Source organism: Garra rufa, chromosome 4, assembly GCF_049309525.1.
Source record: "Garra rufa chromosome 4, GarRuf1.0, whole genome shotgun sequence".
In the NCBI taxonomy this organism is placed as follows: Eukaryota; Metazoa; Chordata; class Actinopteri; order Cypriniformes; family Cyprinidae; genus Garra; species Garra rufa.
The window spans coordinates 36,798,127-36,819,311 of record NC_133364.1 but is presented as its reverse complement, the minus strand read 5'-3'; the positions used below and the strand labels follow the sequence as shown (position 1 = coordinate 36,819,311).

General features: G+C 42.5%; 1 protein-coding gene across 1 annotated transcript; it reads left to right on the top strand.

The window, feature by feature from the left end:
* The first annotated feature begins 367 nt into the window (after positions 1-367).
* LOC141333940 (NACHT, LRR and PYD domains-containing protein 12-like) lies at positions 368-20,890 on the top strand. The gene is made up of 12 exons (XM_073839091.1): positions 368-461; positions 2,492-2,758; positions 10,771-10,917; positions 11,105-11,134; positions 14,209-15,988; positions 16,126-16,299; positions 17,791-17,958; positions 18,050-18,217; positions 18,329-18,502; positions 18,915-19,088; positions 19,667-19,713; positions 19,789-20,890. The coding sequence occupies exons 2-12, from the start codon at positions 2,512-2,514 to the stop codon at positions 20,367-20,369; spliced, it is 3,690 nt and encodes a 1,229-aa protein (XP_073695192.1). The 5' UTR covers positions 368-461; positions 2,492-2,511; the 3' UTR covers positions 20,370-20,890.
* Positions 20,891-21,185: the final 295 nt, after the last annotated feature.

Genomic DNA, 21,185 nt, shown 5'->3' with positions numbered 1-21,185 from the left:
CAGTTACAAACGATACAACTGTCCGAACGGTTATTATATAGATGTAAACGTTTGAAACGATTCAAAACAAACCTTTCTAGAGCCGCATCACAACAGAGCAGGAGCGCGGCGCTCGCGCATGACGTCACATCGGCACACCGAAATAAAAGTACTGTAAATAATAATAATAATAATAACCATGAAATATCTAAGTGAACATTTGGATTAAAGTGTCTGCAAATTAAATAAATGTAATTGAAAAAAAAACGTTTTATAATGTATATATTGTTATTATGACATTTTTTGCTCTGTTCCCCTTTTGTGTGTGTGTGTGTTAATGTCTCAACTGTCATTCTTCTGCTTTTCACGTCTCTCTTCCTGAAAGAAAGCAGGAAGCAGGTTTTGGTTGATTTGCTGAAGCTTAAGGAATTTCAGAGCTGCAGTTTAACACAACAGTTTCAGGGCGACAGATATTATTTGAGGTGAGTGTTTGGTTTTATTGTTTTTTAATGTAAACAGTGTCATCTTATGACATGTCATTGGTCACTTTCAGCTTCTGAGACTTTAATGCTGTCATTTTGATGATTGTTTTAACCCTTGTGCGTCAGTGAAAAAAGTTACACAGGTGCAAAATGTCCAAAAACTGTCATAAAAACATGATTTATTCATATTTTTTTCACTTTCACTGTTTTTTCTAACCAGCATCTGTTCTATACATAGATACCAAACATACATTAATTTTCAGAATTGCAACCCTTTAAATGCTGGTTTGTTTGCATAATGTCGCAGATTTTTATTTTTATTTTTTTTGGAAAAAAATAAAAATAGTTAATTTCCGTATACTAAATGCTAAGCAGATTTTTTTCTTTGCTTATTAGATTCTTGGGTGTGTCAGTGAGGAACAACAACATTCATTTTGAAGCATTTTTTTATATTTTCATGTAGTGTTTAATTTTCTTTTTTTTTAATGTATATACCAAATTAAAAAAAAATGGCACAATCTTTTAAAAAAAATTAGTAAAAATGTAAAATTGTAAGCCTTGCCGATCGAATAGAATGCCTGTTAGCATTTTATAGTCAAATGGCCCTGGGTTAAAAAATTGCAAAAATATTATTGAGTCATTGATGTCACATGGATTTTGTAAATAAAAAAGTAAAAGTAATATCCCCTTTTTAAAATCAGGTCATTCTCAGCTTTTTGCCGGCGTGACGGAACACAGACATAGGCCTCGCCCACTATAGTTGATTGACATGAACGCCTTACCTTAGCCCCGCCCTCACCGAGCTGAAACAGTCCCAATATGCTCGCCATCTTCAGCCTCTGAAGACCGGAGGATTGACGTTACTTTCGGTTTTGAAAGGAAAGGCGCCGATCCCAATCTACATATGCATCTATGTTTGTGCAAATCATTTGTGATGCAGCTTCTCCCACAGCAGAAGTGACTTTAAGGGTTTTTATGCATCTTTCCAAACTGCCTTCTTAACAATGTATTTGTTGGCAAGTTGACAATGTAAAACTGTGTTTTTTAACCAAAGTATAGTATAGACTTTTCATTAAGACCCTAAAGAACCATATGAACTTGTGGAAAATGACCACAAAGAAACCTTTTCTCGATGGTCTACTGACTTACCTCTAAGATTCATGAATCATGGTTATCGTAGAGAATGGATGCAAGATGCCAAAAAGTTTGATGATGTATCTCAAATACAATGCCTAAGCGCTAAAGGTAATAAACATAAAAAGCAATCATGTAACGGCCCTTTTTGTGCTGTTAAGTATGTTTGTTTTGGAGTGACCTTATTTTTGTCTTGCCTCTTGTGTTTCCAATAGCTACCCTTATTTTTTGCTATAGCGATTAATCTGACCACAATCCTTTCTTACTAGTTTCCATAGTAGTTTATTAGTCTTTTGTTTTCTCCTTTGTGTTTTTATACACTTAGGTTTCAGTCTTTGTTGGTTGGTTGTTGTCTTTGTTTGTCAAGGAAACTGTTAAATGCTTTATCCCTGCCTTGTTTCTGGCTTGTTGGATTTTGGACCTTGTTTGGACCTTCATTTGTTGTTTTATTAATAAACATTGCTTCACTTAGATCCTCGCCTTACCTCATTTCTGCCCCAGTGTAACACTAAGACTGAAACACAAGGACCAACAGGGCTATTGGACGTTTCCTATCAGTTGTCAAATAGACGTCTATTAGATGTCTTTAAGATGTTTATGAATTAGAATGAATGTAAAACTGACATCTTACAGACGTTTGCCAGACATCTGCAAGACATAGTTTGCTCATCTGCAATACATTTATTGGACGTTTCCTATCAGATGTCAAATAGACGTCTATTAGATGTGTTTAAAATGTTTATGAATTAGAATGAATGTAAAACTGACATCTTACAGACGTTTACACACAGCAGATGCTTTCCAGATCAAGAGATCTTTAACAGACATCTTGCAGATGTACGTGAGCTGTGTAATACTAGTGTGGTAAATGGATTTTTTTTTTTTTCGTCCTGCAGAAGTGAATTAGTAACAGAAGATGGCACCAGAGCAGCTTCTGGACACACTGGATGCTCTAGACAGAGAACAACTCAAGAGGTTTAAATGGCACTTAAAGCAAGATGCTCACGCTTCAGCTGTCGATCTAGAGAATTCAGACACTGTTGACACAGTGGATCTGATGAAGGCATGTTGTGGACCAGAAGGAGCCGTGAAGATCACGCTGAACATCTTGAGAAAGATGAAACTGAACCATCTGGCTGAAGATTTGGAGAATAAACTCAAAGGTAAAAACAGCTGCAAGTGTCAGCTACTGGATGAATTCAACATGACACTAATTGCAAAGTCAGTCTGCAATGTCTAGATTAGTGTATACAGAATTTGAATTACTAGCCCAGAATGGCTTTCAATACCATCTACAGGTTTTTTTTTAAGTGTTGAAAGTGAACACAATACCATTTTACATGGCTGTTAAAGGGATATAATCCAGCATGAGCTGAAGAGAAGCAAAGACACAAAACATCTCAGGTTACGTATGTAACCCTGGTTCCCTGAGGGAACGAGACACTGCGTCCTGAAACGCTATGGGGAACGCCATTGGCGGGCCGCACTCTGAGTCATAGTCTAACAACCAATCGGATGACGGGAGTGACGTCACAGGCGCGGTGACGTCATCGACCAGGAAGTATAAAAGCACGTGCGTTTGAAGCCGGCGTCAGCTCAAGGAATGAAGCGAGCGCCGCAGGGGTGCGGGAATTATGGTCCGAGACGCAGTGTCTCGTTCCCTCAGGGAACCAGGGTTACATACATAACCTGAGACGTTCCCTTCCGGGAACTCAACACTGCGTCCTGAAACGCTATGGGAACGAGGTATCAACGCCCCCATAATTCCAAAGCCCTGCCTAGTGTCTGCTAGGACAAGGGTGGAAAAGTTGTGTCTGGTGAATCTTGCCAGAGCACAGGAACAAACCTCAGCCTGGGGAGCTTGCCAGGGCATGAGTGGTAATACATCTCTGTCTGTGGAGCCCACCAGACAAGAGGGAGAGAAATTTTACCTCGGCCCTCGGGCACACGAGGACAAGATAGTCCTTCGTCTGGTCTCGCAAGACCGTGAAGGAAACAGCGTCTAGAATACTTACCTGCTGAGACACTGTGGTAGCTCCGCCTGGTGATATATCCTGGATATATGAACCTCGGCCCTCAGGCACTCGAGGAGAAAATAGTAGTCCTTTGTCTGCGTTACAGCCAGTACAAGAGGGACACAAGAAGTGCCTGGGAAACTTGCCAGGACACTGGAATGCATCTCTGTCTGTGATCAACCACCAGACAAGAGGGATATATGAGCTTCGGCCCTCAGGCACGCGAGGAGAAAATAGTAGTCCTTTGTCTGCGTTACAGCCAGAACAAGAGGGACACAAGAAGTGCCTGGTGGACTTGCCAGGACACTGGAATGCATCTCTGTCTGTGATCAGCCACCAGACAAGAGGGATATATGAACCTCGGCCCTCAGGCACACGAGGAAAAATGGTAGTCCTTTGTCTGGGGACAGCCAGAACAAGAGGGACCCAAGTAGTGCCTGGTGAACCTGCCATGACACTGGAATGGCTCCGCCTGGGGAAATTGCCAGGACGCGACTGTTAAAACATCTCTGTCTGTGATACCCACCAGACAAGAGGGAGATATATTCCTCGGCCCTTAGGCACAGGAGGATAGAGTTCTCGACCTTTGCCTGTCATTGACCAGTGCAGAGGGAGAAATAGTCCTCAGCCCAGAATGTTCCTCGGCCCTCAGGCACATGAGGAAAGTGGTAGACCTCTGTCTGGTCGCCAGCCAGAGCAAGAGGTACTCCTCGGCCCTCAGGCGCACGAGGAGTCTTAGTCCTTTGTCTGGGAAGAGCCAGAACAAGAGGGACTAGAAATGACTCGGCCTGGTGACTTTGCCAGGACGCGAGCGGTATGAGCCTTTGTCTAATATTCCACGGACAAGAGGGCAATATGATCCTCGGCCCTTAGGCACACGAGGAGAACAACGACATGCCTCTGCCTGGTAGCCAGCCAGCGCAGGAGGTACTCCTCGGCCCTCGGGCACACGAGGAGTCTTAGTCCTGTGTCTGGGAAGGCCAGAACAAGAGGGACTGAATAAACTCGGCCTGGGAATCCTGCCAGGACACGAGGGGAATAAGCCATTGTCTAGTATTCTACGGACAACAGGGCAATATGATCCTCGGCCTTCAGGCACACGAGGATAGTAATGGACCTCTGCCTGGTCGCCAGCCAGCGCGAGAGGTACTCCTCGGCCCTCGGGCGCACGAGAAGTCTTAGGCCCAATCCCAATTCTATTTTCTACCCCTTCGCCTACCCCTCGCCCCTTCCCCTTGTCCCTTGAAACAAAGTGTAAAGGGGAAGGGCTAAAATATTTCCCCTAAGAAATGGGACACCACTACAACACTGTGATACGTCATCATACGTTGTCGCTAGTTCCTAATGTTACGTCAGAGGACATGCGCAGATGTTTATCACTCATTCCAAGATGTCAAAATGTCATGTTGCAAAAAGTACAAATGTACGGTGTACGCACCGTTCATTCACATGTGGCTGTAAGCAAACCAAACCACGCATTATCACATGCGCGGCAAATTGCTAATCAGTGTAGTGGTGCCTGGAGAAGTATATATGCTTCATTTGTGAATTTCGTTTTGAACTTTCTATTTGAACGCATTCGTTTTCTGGATCCTTGGACTAAAATGTTTACAGGGGTTCACTGGTTTAAGAAATTTCTGATCGTAAAAATCAGCTTCTTTTTATTTGTAAGGTATTGTTTTTATTATTATGTACTGATTTAAATGACTGGTGCGATGAGCGGGCGCAGGTGCATTAGGCGCAATCATCAAATACATTTCAAAGCAAGCCGGCTCCACGGTCCTGACTGCATCATCACTGCCTTTATTGGGTGTTTTGAGCGAATATTTACATTTATTCACATGACTGGATGAGGTGGACTGCCATGATTTTGGCGAATGCAGGACACTACTGAATAATGCACATCAGAGGGGATTTAAAAAGTGGAAGTATGTATACACCGTATACCTGCGTACACCATCCACTACACCACCGTTGCAAATTGCCGTGCCACTGGTCTTTCATGTTTCTAACATGCAGTCAAGTGTATATGACATAAAAATATATTTTGTAATATCGTGCAATCAGTGCTATCTGCTAGCAAACTTTAGCGATTTTTTTGCAAACGTTTATTTACAAAACAACACCATAAACACAAACACAAGATTGAAGGTAATATACATATAATGAAACATTGTCATGAAAATCCTTATTAAAGGCAAAAATTACTTATATTTACGAGTCTGCTTGCTCGAGTGAGCAGCCATGTTGGAAATTTCTCTTAGCCCTTCGTTTGAAGTGAGGTCCTGAAAAATCTTCGTTTGGAGGGCTATCTGGCCCTTCCCCTTACCCCTACCCCTCCAACCAAAAGAGAAATGAGACACCCCTACCCCTTCACGTGAACGCGCCAAACGGAGGGGTAGGGCTAAGTGTAGGGGTAAGGGGTAGATTTGGGATTGAGCCTTAGTCCTTTGTCTGGGAAAAAGCCAGAACAAGAGGGACTGAATAAACTCGGCCTGGGAATCCTGCCAGGACGCGAGGAATAAGCCATTGTCTAGTAATCCACGGACAAGAGGGCAATGTGATCCTCGGCCCTCAGGCACACGGGGATAGGGTTCTCAACCGCTGCCTGTTATATGACCAGCGCAGGTGGAGAAATGCTCCTCGGCCCTCAGGCACTCGAGGATTAGGCGAAAAAGTCTTCTCTTCTTTCTTGATAGAAAGAATGCGCCTTGAGAAGTCTCCTCCTGGCTAGGGAGGGGGCTGAATTTCTGGGCCTAGCCTTTTGCTGAGGCGAGAGGACAAAGGAGCCAGGAGTGGCTCTGAGTTTTAGTTCACAAAGTCTGACAAACGTCAGAAGCGTATAGGACCAACCCGCAGCACCGCAGATGTCCTGGACTCTAGGGACACCTGCCATCAGAGCTTTAGAGGGAGATAAGCCTCGAGTAGAGTGAGCCTTGACTCCCAACGAAGATGGGAGACCAGAGGACTCGTAGGCAGTAGAAATGGCAGCTCTGTGGACGTATGTGTCTAGTGCTCATACTGGACACATTAGGTTATACTTCCGATGGTCGTGCTCCACGAATGGAGGAGGATAAAACGCTTGAAGCGTGATTGGCTGTGGTGTTGAAGACGGGACCTTAGGGACGTACCCAGCTCTTGGGTAAAGGAATGCTTTGGCCAACCCAGGGGCAAAGTCAATATAGGAAGGGGCCACCGAAAGGGCCTGCAGGTCCCCGACTCTCTTAAGAGACGTTAGCGCAAGCAGCAATGCTGTCTTTAAGGTAAGCATCCGATCAGAGACCTCCTCTAAGGGCTCGAAGGGAGGCTTACATAGCGCTTCCAACACCACAGCTAAGTCCCACGTGGGGACTCTCGGTTTCGCACGAGGCCTCAGCCTGAGTGCACCGCGGAGGAAACATGAGACCAGGGGGTTTTGGACCACTGAAAGGCCACCATGAAGGGCGTGGTAAGCCGATATAGCCGCCACGTACACATTCAAGGTGGAGTGAGCTAACCCTGCGGAAAGACGAGTTTGCAGGAACTCCAGCACTGTACCGACCGGGCAGTGAACTGGGTCTAAACAGCGTTCATGACACAATGAAGCAAACAGGTTCCACTTTAGGCCATAAGTTTCCTCGTAGAGGGAGCTCTGGATTGAAGAATGGTCTCGACAACCTTGGTTGGGAGACCGGCTTCTTCTATGAGTTGTGCCCCCTCAGGGGCCACACCCATAACTTCCACATCTCTGGGTGGGGGTGGCAGATTGCGCCCCCAGCCTGGGAGAGAAGGTCCGAGAACCAGACTCGGGCCGGCCAGTACGGGGCTACTAGTAACAGCCGTACACCGTACCGGCGTACTCTTTCCAGAACTCCCGGGAGCAGAGCGATCGGGGGGGAAGCGTACAGACGAAGCCTTGGCCACGTCTGTACCATGGCATCCAGTCCAAGGGGAGCTGGAGAAACTAGAGAGTACCAGAGGGGACATTGCGATGTCTCCTGAGTCGCAAAGAGGTCCAAACACTCTCCAAATCTGCTTCACTACTTGTGGGTGTCGGCCCCTGCCTCGACAGGACGTCTGCTCCCACATTGAGACGTCCGGGAATATGGACTGCTCTCAACGGGAGAAGCTTTCCTTGAGACCACAGGGGGATCTGGTACGCTGGCTTGTATAAGGGGCGTGAGCGCAGACCCCCCTGGTGGTTTATATAATAGACTACCGCAGTGTTGTCTATACGGACCAACACATGACGGTTTCTCAGGTTTGGAAGGAAATGCTTCAGAGCCTGGAATACAGCCAGCATCTCTAGGCAGTTTATGTGCCAGGAGAGATGGTGATTGTTCCATAGGCCGTGGACTGAGCGGCCACTCATGACCGCTCCCCACCCGGTGAGGGATGCATCTGTCGCTAGCGTGACGCGGCGGCAAGGAGCTCCCAGCACTGGTCCTTGAGATACGAACCAGGGCTTCTTCCACATGACTAAGGCACGTAGGCAGCGCCGCGTGACCTTGATCTTGCGGAATGGGTTCCCTCTCAGGGAAAACCCTTTGGTTCTGAGCCACTACTGTAGCAAGCCTAGCTTGACCGCATTTGCTGCAGTAAGGATCGACTCGATCCGAGCAGGTGACATTCGTGCCTGCATCGTGGCCGAATCCCAGACTACACCTAGATAAGTGGTTCTCTGTAATGGAGAAAGCACACTTTTCTTGGCGTTGAGCCTTAACCCCAGCTTTTTCATATGAGCAAGAACAACATCTCGATGTTGAGCCGCTAACTGTTCTGAACTGGCTAGGATGAGCCAGTCGTCTATGTAGTTGAGTATGCGGATGCCCTGGAGTCGCAGAGGAGCCAGAGCAGCATCCACACACTTCGAGAAAGTTCGGGGTGAGAGCGCCAGGCCGAACGGAAGACCTCTGTATTGGTGAGCTTTGCCCCTGAAAGCAAACCTGAGAAACTTCCTGTGTTAAGGAAGGATGGAGACGTGAAAATATGTGTCTTCAGCTTTCTGACTCAGAGGTTTAGCTGTCTGAGATCTAGAATGGGCCGCAGCCCCCATCCTTCTTGGGAACAATGAAGTACCGGCTGTAGAACCCGGATTCTCTGTGTTGAGGAGGGACCACCTCGATGGCCTCCTTCCTCAGGAGAGTTTACTTCCTGTTCCATTTCCAGACCCTGCTCGGGGCTTACAAGAGTAGGAAATACCCCGCTGAAAGGTGGTGGCTCGGCGCCGAATTGAATGTAATAACCTTTCTCTACAGTGCGCAGGACCCACGTAGAAACGCTTGGCAGTAGTTTCCACGCTGCCAGAAAGTCTACTAAGGGAACCAGCCTCTCGAGACTGGTTTCTGGATTTATTTGAGGAGCTAATTCGGTGACCTGTAACAGCGAACTGGCAGGATACACCTGAAGTAAGCGCTCTGAGGACCCCCGTGGGGGTGGTGAACTCTCTGGTTCCGCTACGTTTCCGGGCGGAGAGACCGGAGAATGGTGTTCGCGGGAGATTGCCGCGCCCTGTAACACTGGCAGGGTTAGCTGACAAATCTCCTGAGGGCCCCGAGGAGAGGTGGCCACCGTAATGGCGGTGGGGCACCTAACTCCCCGAGAGGGGCTGCCCTCATTGCCCCTGAGGTACAAGAGTCAGGGCCGTTTAGCCGAGGACCTCTAGACTAAAGCACGACCCTCGGATCGGGCTTAGTTTTGAAGCCCCCGGTCAGGAGTGTTGCTAATCCCGCCCTCTAGGTCTCACCGGAGGGATACAGGCTACAACGCTCCTATCATGAGCCTCTTATGTGAGGAGCTGGTACACGGCTGGGGTTCAAAGCTCCCGTCCAGCAACCCCGACACGTGGACATTTTGCCCATCAAGCCTGAAGCAAAAACGGAGCTTTCAAGGATGATGCCAGGCTGGGCGACAGATAGCTGGCTAACATCTGTTCAACCCGTGGCATCATCTTTTCTTTCTAGTTTTTCCCCTGATCTAGACAGTTCAGTGTGCAGATCGGGAAAGAACAGAAAGCTCTGTTTTGGAAGTGCTGACTTAGTCTGCAGAAAACATAAAGTTTGTTTCTCTGAGGCTCATTAGTCAGCACGTCCAACAGCTCCTCATACTGAGGCGATCAGGGGGAGCGGTTGAATACTTTTGACAACGCTCTCCACGTCAACCTCCTCGGAGGAAGATAGGGGAAGCGTTGAAAACTTTTCCTGGAAGGAAGTAACCGCATTGCGGGCTTCCTTATCCAGTAGGAGGTTTACCGATCCACCAGGTAAGGAAGGAGATAGGGAATCACCCGTCTCCATTCCCTCTAGTAAATCGAGCTGCGATCCCCACGAGTGCAGCTACCGCTCCGCCTCGGCAGAAGCGGGGCCAGACCTGCGAGGAACGCTAGCGAAGGCTCCCTCCTCGAAGAGAGCCTTCCAGGAACGGAGCATCCGCAGTGGAAGAAGCTCACACTGTGGACAGTCAGCCTTTTCGAGGGCTGACTGTGCGTGCTCCGCACCCAAGCAGACCACGCATAGACTGTGTGTATCCCCACCGACAATGAAGCGTTGGCAGGGAGGAACACACTGTCTATGTGGCTGCTGTACCGCCTTAGTTTCTTAAACTTTCTTTCCCCCTTAGGTTGACATATTGCTCAAAATAAAGGTGTGCAAACTGGCACAAAAAACAGCAATATGTTTTTAAGACAGACACAGACACAGAGCGCTCTTGCTGAATGACAAAAGCTGACGCCGGCTTCAAACGCACGTGCTTTTATACTTCCTGGTCGATGACGTCACCGCGCCTGTGACGTCACTCCCGTCATCCGATTGGTTGTTAGACTATGACTCAGAGTGCGGCCCGCCAATGGCGTTCCCCATAGCGTTTCAGGACGCAGTGTTGAGTTCCCGGAAGGGAACCTAATGAACAAAGAAAGCGGTTCATCTAAAACTAATTAACTGTTAAACTAAATTTAAGATTTAGTCTGATTCTATCTTACATGGTCAGTATTTGGTGAGAATTAGACAAAGTTTTTTTTTTACAATTTATTTCATTTAACCAAAGTGTCACTTAAGTTTTGTTTAAATATAAAGCTACATTCATTAATAAATCAAAGATACATTTCACTGGCATAAATAAATGTGACAATAATTTAATGTGAATGCAATAGTAATAAATCAGTTTCTCTCTTTTATCTCACAAAGCTCCAGTCCACATAAGAAGCAGTTCTCAGACTGGTGTCAGTATTGATGTGAAAGCTGAAACATGTGCAAGTGTCAGTGTTCCTGTATTTACTGGAAACACCATCACAGGACCAGTAACTATTTATGCCAAACATGCAGCTGGAAATGGTACATTTTCATTATTATGACAAGATACAATATTGATACTTTGAGTAAAGACTAGTTTTTTGCAACCTCATAGTGATTGTTTTGTACCATTTTAATGCTATGAAATATCTCAATAAATATTTCTCTGTAACTTATGTGTATTTTCTATATGCATCTTTTCTTCTCACACATCAATACACATGCTCAGAGACAGCAGAGAAAGACACAGAAAAACAAGGTAAGTCGATACAACAGTGTTCTCTTTTAGTCAGTCATGTTTGTTTTTATGGAAATAACTGATGCTGTGGGGTTTCACCTGAGACACCAGTCACCTCTGAGTAGTACAAGAAAACGCCAATGAATATTGCCAATCCTTGTACATATGGTAATATAGGACGGTGGAGTGCATCCACTCGTTCAGATTATGCTTTGGAGCTAAAAGCTTCTATAAGCATCCTCTCATTCCTCCACAAAATATCGCACCATTGAGCTTTTGGATGATGGTGCCAAAGAATAGGGTTCCAGAGGAGTCTAAAATGTCTATCGCAGCATTAAAGATTCTGTTGAACTAACTCACTCTGTCAACATGACAGCGCATCTAATGAACAAGTGCACAGACGTTGCTGAACTGCCTGAATTTGTTCATGGAGAAAACAGCGTTTCCAATAAAAATACTTAAGAGACTCACGGGGTATATGCCATCTGTAGCCAGGGCCGGCCCTGTACATCTGGGGGCCCTAAGCAGGGTAATTTTGGGGTCCTGCCTTTGCAGTGAACACTAGTGGAGTATTGCCAGTAGCCATCCAAGGATTTTTTTTTTGTGGAAAAAAACACAAAACAATTTAGCACTTCGGAATTTTTACCGATATAGCTGATGGAAATGCCTTATCGATAAAATTCCTCATGTGTCGACATAATCTTTTTCCGTTTAACTAAATTCTAATTCTAATTGTATACTTCAAATGTCGCAAAAATATGTTTGGAAACACTTTTTTTTGTAGAGAAAAGGGGTTTTTCAATATATTTGGCTGACTGTATTTTATTATGACAATGAAGCTGTGTTGTCGAGTTTGTAATGCTTAACTGCTCGCAGGATCGAGGTGCCGGCACGATCACTTGATCCCCCGATTATTTATTTTATATATAGCTTTCTTTATAAGATTTTCATCCGTTTGCAGAAGCGCTGCAGGTGCCCATGTGAATCCTCACATTCTGTTGTTTATGCTTCTTTTTGCATCTATAAAATTAATCCATGGAAAACAAATTTACGTATTTTTTAATGGGTCACAGCTGCGTTTTAATTAAAGTTTCATTTAATTGTAATTTAACAATCTTGTCAGTTAAAGGTTAAAAAAGTCTAAACGACCGTCGGTTGTCAGGAGAAATAAAATAACCGAAATGAACATTCCCATTTCTAAATAAAAGTTCATCAGAGAATTGATGATAATACAACTGCTCCTGTTTATGATTATTGTTGATGTCTAAGTAAATAGTCTATAACAAAGTACAAAAAAAAAAAACTCATAACAGTTGTTAATAAAAATTAGCTAACATACAATTTAATATTAGGTTTTGTTTCAAATGGATGAAGAACAGGCTACTAGCCTATATAATTTACGCAATAAAGGTAAAATTATGTATGGAAAATTATTAAGCAGTCGCTTAGTTCGCCTATAGGGAGGGCGTACACCGTCTGTAGCAACAGTAATGGCGCTCAGATTGATGCATGTGAGACTGCTTTAGCACTGGCTGCACAGCCAAGTCCCAGGATGGGCGTGGCACCATGGCACACATTGGGCAATTGTTACATCAACCTGTTGTCGCTTATTCAGCTTATGGTCATACCTTTTTTTTAATAAGTGCTCTTAGAACAAGTGTTTAAGCACATTGTTGTTACAACAGATGCCTCCAGAATGAGCTGGCAACAGGCACACCACCTTGGGCTCCTGGACAGGACCTCGACTGCAGTGGCATATCAATTGTTTTAAGTTGCTAGCAGTACTTCATTGCAGAGTTGTCCATCTGCAAGTTTGCGTACATCAACCATCAAGGTGTTCTTGTTGCATGGCACAACTCATCCACCATCTCCTTCTCTGGAGTCAGACATGGCTCAAATCACTGCATGACATTCACATACCAGGGGAGCTCAATCATGCAGCCGATATGCTCTCACAACAGCTTCTGCTCCTGGAAGAGTAGAGACTCCATTCCCAGGCAATTCAGCTGATCTGGAGTTGACTCGGAGAAGCTCAGGTAGACCTGTTTGCTTGTCAGTCCTACAATTGCCAGTTGTTTTATTCCCCCTGGGCATGGATACTTTAGCACAAAGCTGGCCCTGGGGTTTGTGCAAATACACATTTCATCCGGTGAGCCCACCTGGACCTGGTTCTCCGACCTGATGTTCCTTGAGATAGCCTTTCCTTGGCAAAGCCCCTGAAGAAGGTCCTCCTTTCTCAGGGACAGGCACCATTTGGCACCTGCATCTAGATCTCTGGAACCTCCATGTGAGGCTTCTGGAAAAGATGTGGCAGACTTAAGTGATCTATCACAAACAATGAAAGACACTATCACTCAGGCTATAGGTCCCACTATTAGGCAGGCTTTGTTCTGAAGTGAAGCCTATTCATAGACTGGTGTTCTTCTCGCAGAGAAGACCCCTAGAGATGTCCCATCAGTGTTGTGCTTTCCTTTCTGCAAGACAAGTTGGAGCAGAAGCTGTCCCCTTCAACTTTGGAGGTGTTGTCAGCATTGTGGCACATCACAACACAGTAGCCAGCGCCTCTCAGGAACCGGATGATCAGGATCTGCTAGAGTTCATTCATGATTTGTGCATTTACATTTTCTTGCTAAGTGTTTCTCTTTGACAGACATTTGTAGAGTTGTAAGCTGGGTAATACCTAACAGCTTTCCATGATTTTACAATCTCTGGGTTGAGCCAGTTTTGTCCCACATCTTAATGGCTCAATGTCTTGCTTGCTTGATCTCATAATGTCAGTTATCAACATAACGTCTCTGTTCCCCTTCTTCAGGGATTGAGTGTCACACATGTAACTGAGACATTTTTCAGACATTTTACAAACATAAAGCAAACACTAAAACCCTGCCAGTTTTAAAATAAATGGTTGACAACAGAAGATTATTAATTGATATTCTACACAAGTATTAGATACATGAAGCTGAATCCCCATTAAACAAATTACATAATCCAAAAATAACATGAAGACAGCCTTATTCTCTTCCTTACGTTGAGCTCATTTGTTTTTTTAAATGCTATTTCCTGAATCCTTTTTATGTTGATTTTTTTTATTACAGAATTAAGGCTGCAAAAATTCTTGAAAACTCACAGAACCAACATGAAAAAGAAAGCAGAACGTATTTTTGAGGGAAAGAAAGGAAACAAGGCACATCTCAATGATGTTTTCACAGAACTGTTCATCACGGAGGGAGATATTCAAGAAGTCAATCAGGAACATGAGATTCTGAAGCTCGATGATGCTTTCAAGAACAAAACAACGAAAAGCAAACCCATTAAATGCAATGATATGTTCAGCTTATTGCGGGCAAACAGTGACAAAAACATTGTACTGACTAAAGGCATCGCTGGCATTGGAAAAACTGTTTCTGTGCACAAATTCATTTCGGACTGGGCAGAAGGAAAGGCCAATCAGGATATAGACTGTGTGTTCCTGTTTCCATTTCGAGAGATAAATGTGTTGAAAGAGGTCAATCTCCATGATTTCATTCATGTATTTTATCCCGAACTGAAGGAATTGGAAACATCAATTAGAATAAAATTATACAGCAAATGTAATCTATTTATATTTGACGGACTTGATGAGAGTCGACTTCCTTTTAACTTTAAAGGTGAAATTTTGTCGAGTTTTGAGGAAAAAACCTCTGTAGACGTGCTGTTTACAAGTCTGATAAAAGGGACATTACTTCCATCCGCTCTGGTGTGGGTGACCTCACGACCAGCAGCAGCCAATCAGATCCATCCTGCATATGTAGGTTTGTTCACAGAAGTGCGAGGATTCACTGACCAACAGAAGGAGGAGTACTTCAGAAAGAGAGTGACAGATGAGACTCAGGCCTCCAGAATCATCTCGCACATTAAGACGAATCGTAGTCTCTATATCATGTGCCACATTCCTGTGTTCTGCTGGATCACAGCAACAGTACTGCAGAATTTTCTCATCACTAACAATGCAGAAAACATCAGCACAACACTCACTGAAATGTACATTCATTTTCTGCTGATACAGATGAACATGAAGAACCAGAAGTATGATGCACAAGAAGAAAGACAACGTACAAAGCTCATAAATTCAAATAGAGAAATGATTTGGAGGCTAGCCAAGCTTGCATTTGAAGAGCTAAAGAAAGGACACATTGTGTTCTATGAGGAAGATCTGGAAGAATGTGGCATTGATGTGAATGTAGCCACTGAGTTCACAGGAATGATCACCGAGATCTTTAAGATGGAAGATGGACTTCATGAGATGAAGGTCTTCTGCTTCGTCCATCTGAGTGTTCAAGAGTTCCTCGCTGCAGTGCACGTGTTTCTCTGTTACTTGAACAAGAACATGCAGGAGCTTCAGTTCTTCTTTGATAAGCCTAAGGAAAATATCACATTGCAGGAGCTACTGCAGAAGGCTGTTGATAAAGCCTTGAAGTGTCAGAGAGGACAACTGGACCTGTTCCTGCGGTTTCTGATGGGCGTTTCACTGGAATCTAGTCAAAACTTGATCCAAGGCCTGATCATACACACCGAAGATACCACAGAGAGCATCACAAAAACAGCTGAATACATTAAACGAGTACAAGATGGGTACTTCATCTCAGATGAAGCTTCTGTCAACCTATTTTACTGCTTGCTTGAGCTCAAAGATCATTCATTATATGAGGAAATCCAGAGATATCTCAGTTCAGATAAACATCCAGCAAGAAATCTCTCATCTTCCATGTGCACAGTGTTGACCTACATATTGCTGATGTCAGAGAAGGTGCTGGATGAGTTTAACCCAAAGAGGTTCACAACATCTTCAAACTACTCAAGACTGGTTTCCGCTGTTCGGTGCTGCAGAAAAGCCCTGTGAGTAATTTTACTCACTGCTGTTTAGTCATAGATTTTATTGTACGTCACTAAACAACTGAATATCAAAATGCTATGAGAGATATCTTGCTTTATGAATATTAAAATGTGCAGAAACAATCTTCGTGTTTTGGCAGATTTAATGGCTGTGATCTCTCCGATCAGCACTGTGAAAGTTTGTGTTCTGCTCTACTATCATCAAACTCTCATCTGAGAGAGCTGGACCTGAATAACAATCACCTGAAAGATTCAGGAGTGATGCTGCTTTCTGCTGGACTGAAGAGTTCACACTGTCAACTGAACATACTGAGGTTTGACTTAAACATGTACAGTTTATCTTCATAAACATGGATAAACACTTTACAGACAATGACAGACAATACAGTAGTGGTAAAAACACATTTACTCATACTTGTGACATTACTGTTGGGTCAATCTAGCCAGACTTAGTACTGCATTTTTATTTTTTATTTTACTACATTCTGTAGTAGAGGAGTTTTCAAAAAGCCAGGTACCCCTCACAGGTGAAAACATTTTTCTAAAGGACCCCCTCATAATCATAACAGCGAGAGGTAGCCTGTATGTGTTCAATTTTGGGTTTGCTTTAAATAAGATTTTTATAGGCTTAGCATTTAATATAAATTTACATTATGATTCGTAATGAATGACACTTTATTAACTTTATCCATAAACACTGTTATGATTATGAAGGGGTCCTTGGAAAATGTTCTGACCTGTTAGGGGTCCCTGGCCCCAAAGGTTTGAAAACTCTTGTACTACAAGATGTAGTAAAAATTATGCAGTGCTGAGTTTGACTATATTGGATCCAACAGTCCTGTCTCAAGTAGGAGTAAATGTGTTTTTACCATTACTGCATTGCCTGTTCCAGATCATTTGAGATGTACTATATATTTAAAAAAAAAAAAAAATCCCCAAATGATCCCCTTTGTTTTCAGAGTATGTCACACCATTGTAAATGTATTTTTAATATGTAAACCTGTTACTGAATCACAGCAGTGGAGATTTACTTCTGAGTATTGAAAGTGCCCCACCTATAAAAACAGACTGTTCTACAGAGAGGGTCAAAACCAGGATAGAACATAGCCTATTACTTCTAAATTGTGATGTTCTTGATATTACATTTTTGTCAGAATTATAAAATACATAAATAAATAAATAAATAAAAATAAATGCAGTTCATGACACCTGTAATTTAAGAATGTCAGAAAGAGTTTGATGGTTATTTATGGCTTCTAACATTTTTTGATACATGTTATTTAACTGCAATGTTACAAATGTTTTGATGTCGTTTTCATATTGCTTTATTTTCACAGTTTTACAATGTAATATATATTAAGATGTACAGCCCATTAATCAACAATGGATGTTTATTAATGGTGCTTAATAAATAAGTTTGAACATTTTGGTGTATAAATACTTTGAAGCTTTTGAATTCATTTTACCTACCGTCTTCTCTGCTCTCTATAGCTTTTGTGGTAATTTGATGTCATACAATGATCGGCACAGCACAAACAACCAACACCTGCCTATTTAAGGCAATTTAATCTTGTGCTGAACATTTTTACCAGGAAGTAGCCCGTCTGGTCACCCTTACATACACAAAATAGTACTGAGCTACTCTACAACAGTTGGCATCCTGAGGTTCATCCACATATGAACACTAAGCAGTGCTAATCGAACACTGGCAATTTTGCTGTGTGCCCGCCAGATGATACCTAATAAACATTCATATCCCTGTTTTTTTTTTTTTTTTTTTTTTTTTTTTTTTGCTCTTTACACAGGCTATGTGGGTCTAAACTCACAGCTCAGTCCTGTGAAAGTTTATCTTTAGCTCTACAATCCTCCAATTCCGTTCTGAGAGAGCTGGACCTGAGTAACAATGACCTGCAGGATTTTGGAGTGAAGCTTCTTTCTGATGGACTAAAGAGCTGTAAGCTGGAGATATTAAGGTTTGAGTTTCATGAACATTTTTTTTTATTCATTTCTATTTATTTGTTTGTCATTCTATATCCAATTAATTTGTGTTTTTTTCTTGTTCAGACTTTCCATATGTAAACTCACTGGTCAGTCCTGTGAAAGTTTGTCTTCAGTTCTACAATCCTCAAACTCTGTCCTGAGAGAGCTGGACCTGAGTAACAATGAGCTGCAGGATTCTGGAGTGAAGCTTCTTTCTGATGGACTGAAGAGCTGTAAGCTGGAGATATTGAGGTTTGAGTTTTGAGTGCTTATATAGATGTTTTGCATTAATTACGTTAATTACTAAGAGACACATAATAAAAAAAATTCTATATCCAATTAATTTGTGTTTTTCTTGTTCAGGCTCTCAAAATGTAAACTCACTGGTCAGTCCTTTGAAAGTTTGTCTTCAGCTCTACAATTCTCAAACTCTGTTCTGAGAGAGCTGGACCTGAGTAACAATGACCTGCAGGATTCTGGAGTGAAGCTTCTTTCTGATGGATTGAAGAGTCCAAACTGTAAGCTGGAGATTCTAAGGTAAATTATTCTTCATAAAATAGTAAAGAAATGTTATCATAATAAATTCCTGTTAAATGTTAACAAATGTGAAATCTGCTCTCTATGGATTGTCAAAACAAAGAGACAAAAACAACATAAACTGCGAAACAACAGCACTGCACAATCTAGCAGCACTATCTAGTGACTCTTTTATTTCTTGAATTCTAACTGTGCATAGTTGTGAGGATGTGATATGGCTTTGTGTGATTATCAAATTGCAAAGGTTTGCAATGCAATCATAGAAATTTACAGTCTGATGCATTGTGTTGGTAACAAGGGGTCCAGAGCTTAGGCTAAACCTCTGTTTAGTTCACATTTGTTAATTTTGTGATTATGATGATTTCATGTTTGAATGCTGAAGTAATTTGATGTGGACTGTTACTGTTTGTAGATTATCTGCCTGTATGGTGACAGAGGAAGGCTGTGGTTATTTGTCTTCAGCTCTGAGTTCAAACCCCTCACACCTGAGAGAGCTGGATCTGAGCTACAATCACCCAGGAGATTCAGGTGTTAAGCTGCTCTCTGAAAAACTAGAGGATCCAAACTGCACACTGGACAAACTCAAGTATGTTAAACGTCAAGTGTTTTTATGTTTTATTATTATAACTTCTCAGTGTGCGTATGCGTGTATGTGTGTGTACTGTATCAGTCAATTCGATTCAAGGACAAGAAAGAACTGTTAAGTTCATGCCCTGGGTGAAAGAGACAGCGTGTTTGGAATAAAGTACATGTTTTTTGCATAAATATTAAGTAACGAGAAGAACACTGCCCAGGGAGGGAGTTGAACATGTAATATTAAAATACAGGAAATATTATATAGAGAAAATCTAAACAATAAGGATTAATGCTGACAAAATATGATACATTTAATTTTAGGAAAAGGAATAGGGACCAATAATTGAATACACAAAGATATAGATAAGAACACAAGCTGGAGTTTTGGCATGGGAGCTGAACAAACAGCAGCCAGAAATACCTGTTCTGCTTCCTAATAAATGCAAGACTAATAATGACAAGGATTTGACATTGCTTTTTGTAGGAGTGTAAGTGTATGTATGTTTGTTTACTGATTGAATGTGACTGTGTGTGTGTGTGTGTGTGTGTGTGTGTGTGTGTGTGTGTGTGTGTGTGTGTGTTTTATAGTGTGGAACTTGGAGGAGACATCAGGATTACAGCAGGACTGAAGAAATGTATGTCTACAAACACACACAAACATACACATGTCGTGATTGTTGTGTTATAAATCTCTCTGTTCTTGTGTTCAGATGCCTGTTTTCTCTCACTGGATCCAAACACAGCAAACACTCAACTCATTCTGTCTGAGAATAACAGAAAGGCGACATGTATGGAAGAGGATTATTCTCATTTTTATTATCATCATTCTCATCATCATGATTATGGAGTGAGATCTGATAAGCATCAGGTGTTGTGTAGAGAGAGAGTGCATGGACGCTGTTTCTGGGAGATTGAGTGGAGTGGAGATAATGGTGTGGAGATATCAGTGTTGTATAAGAGCATCCACAGCAAGGGAAGGAGTTGGATTAGTAAGCGTGGGTTTGGACGTGATGATCAGTCCTGGAGTTTGATCTGCTTTCCCTTCAGTTACTCATTCAGACATAATAACATAGTGACTGATATCCCTGTGAAGCCCATTAGTAGTGCAATAAGAGTGAATGATGATATCTTTAGAATAGGTGTGTATGTGGATCCCGGTGCAGGAATTCTGTCCTTCTACAGCGTCTCTGACACAATTAACCTCATCCACACAGCCCAGACCACATTCACTCAGCCGCTCTATCCTGGGTTTAGTATTGGTTCTCAATCATCAGTGAAACTGTGTTTATGAATCCGAATAGATTGCAGATTCTACACATAATACTTTATTGTAGTGTCACATTAGTGGAGGACCTTTCAGTTGAGGTTATTCTTCTCTCGCAAGATGCAAATGACCTTCATAAGAGTCTCTGGGCGTCATTTTTACCAACGTGAAGAAAATAATATTATCACACGGTACAGTCAAATGAAAACATTGTGTGTTGAAATACTTTTGTGTTGTGTTTAACTTTCTTTTGTAATCATTTAGTCTTCATTCATTGATTGATAATCATTTGTCATTTAATCATTTCTATTCCTTTTAATAATTTATAATGATCATTTAAGCCATTTATTTACTTGTTTCATTGATTAATTCATTGATTAGTCATTGGTATTGTCTGGTTTATGGCCTGTCTGTTAGTGTTTCCTAGTGTTTTCTCCCTTAGTGTTTTCTATGTTTTTGTTTCTACCTTTGTCTCCCCCTATTGTTCTGTTTGATTTGGTTTTCTGGCATTCTTTGTCCAATCTTGAAGTTACGTCATGGTTTTTGTACTCCTGGATTTCTGTTTGGTTTTCATTAAATTACGTATTTGTTTTGTACTACTGGCTCCACGTGTTTTCCTATGGCTCCTCACCCCCAAACTATGTATTGCAGATGTCAATACATACGTCAAATAGACGTCTCCAAGATGTACATGTGCTACCAGGGTTAGTTGTAATAAAGTGTAAATCGATTTAGGCCATATGTACGGTGGCCGAGAGAGCTCAACACGCTGCAACTTAAGAAAACATATGCAAACAGAAAAAAATGACAACAAATAAAAAATCCTCACAACGCAAACACACA

Bases quoted from the DNA above. Each gene is read 5' to 3' on its own strand.
- LOC141333940 (XM_073839091.1), top strand. From the start codon at position 2,512: ATGGCACCAGAGCAGCTTCTGGACACACTGGATGCTCTAGACAGAGAA. The intron at 15,989-16,125 runs GTGAGTAATTTT...GTGTTTTGGCAG, and splicing joins CGGTGCTGCAGAAAAGCCCT to ATTTAATGGCTGTGATCTCT. The intron at 18,503-18,914 runs GTAAATTATTCT...TACTGTTTGTAG, and splicing joins TGTAAGCTGGAGATTCTAAG to ATTATCTGCCTGTATGGTGA.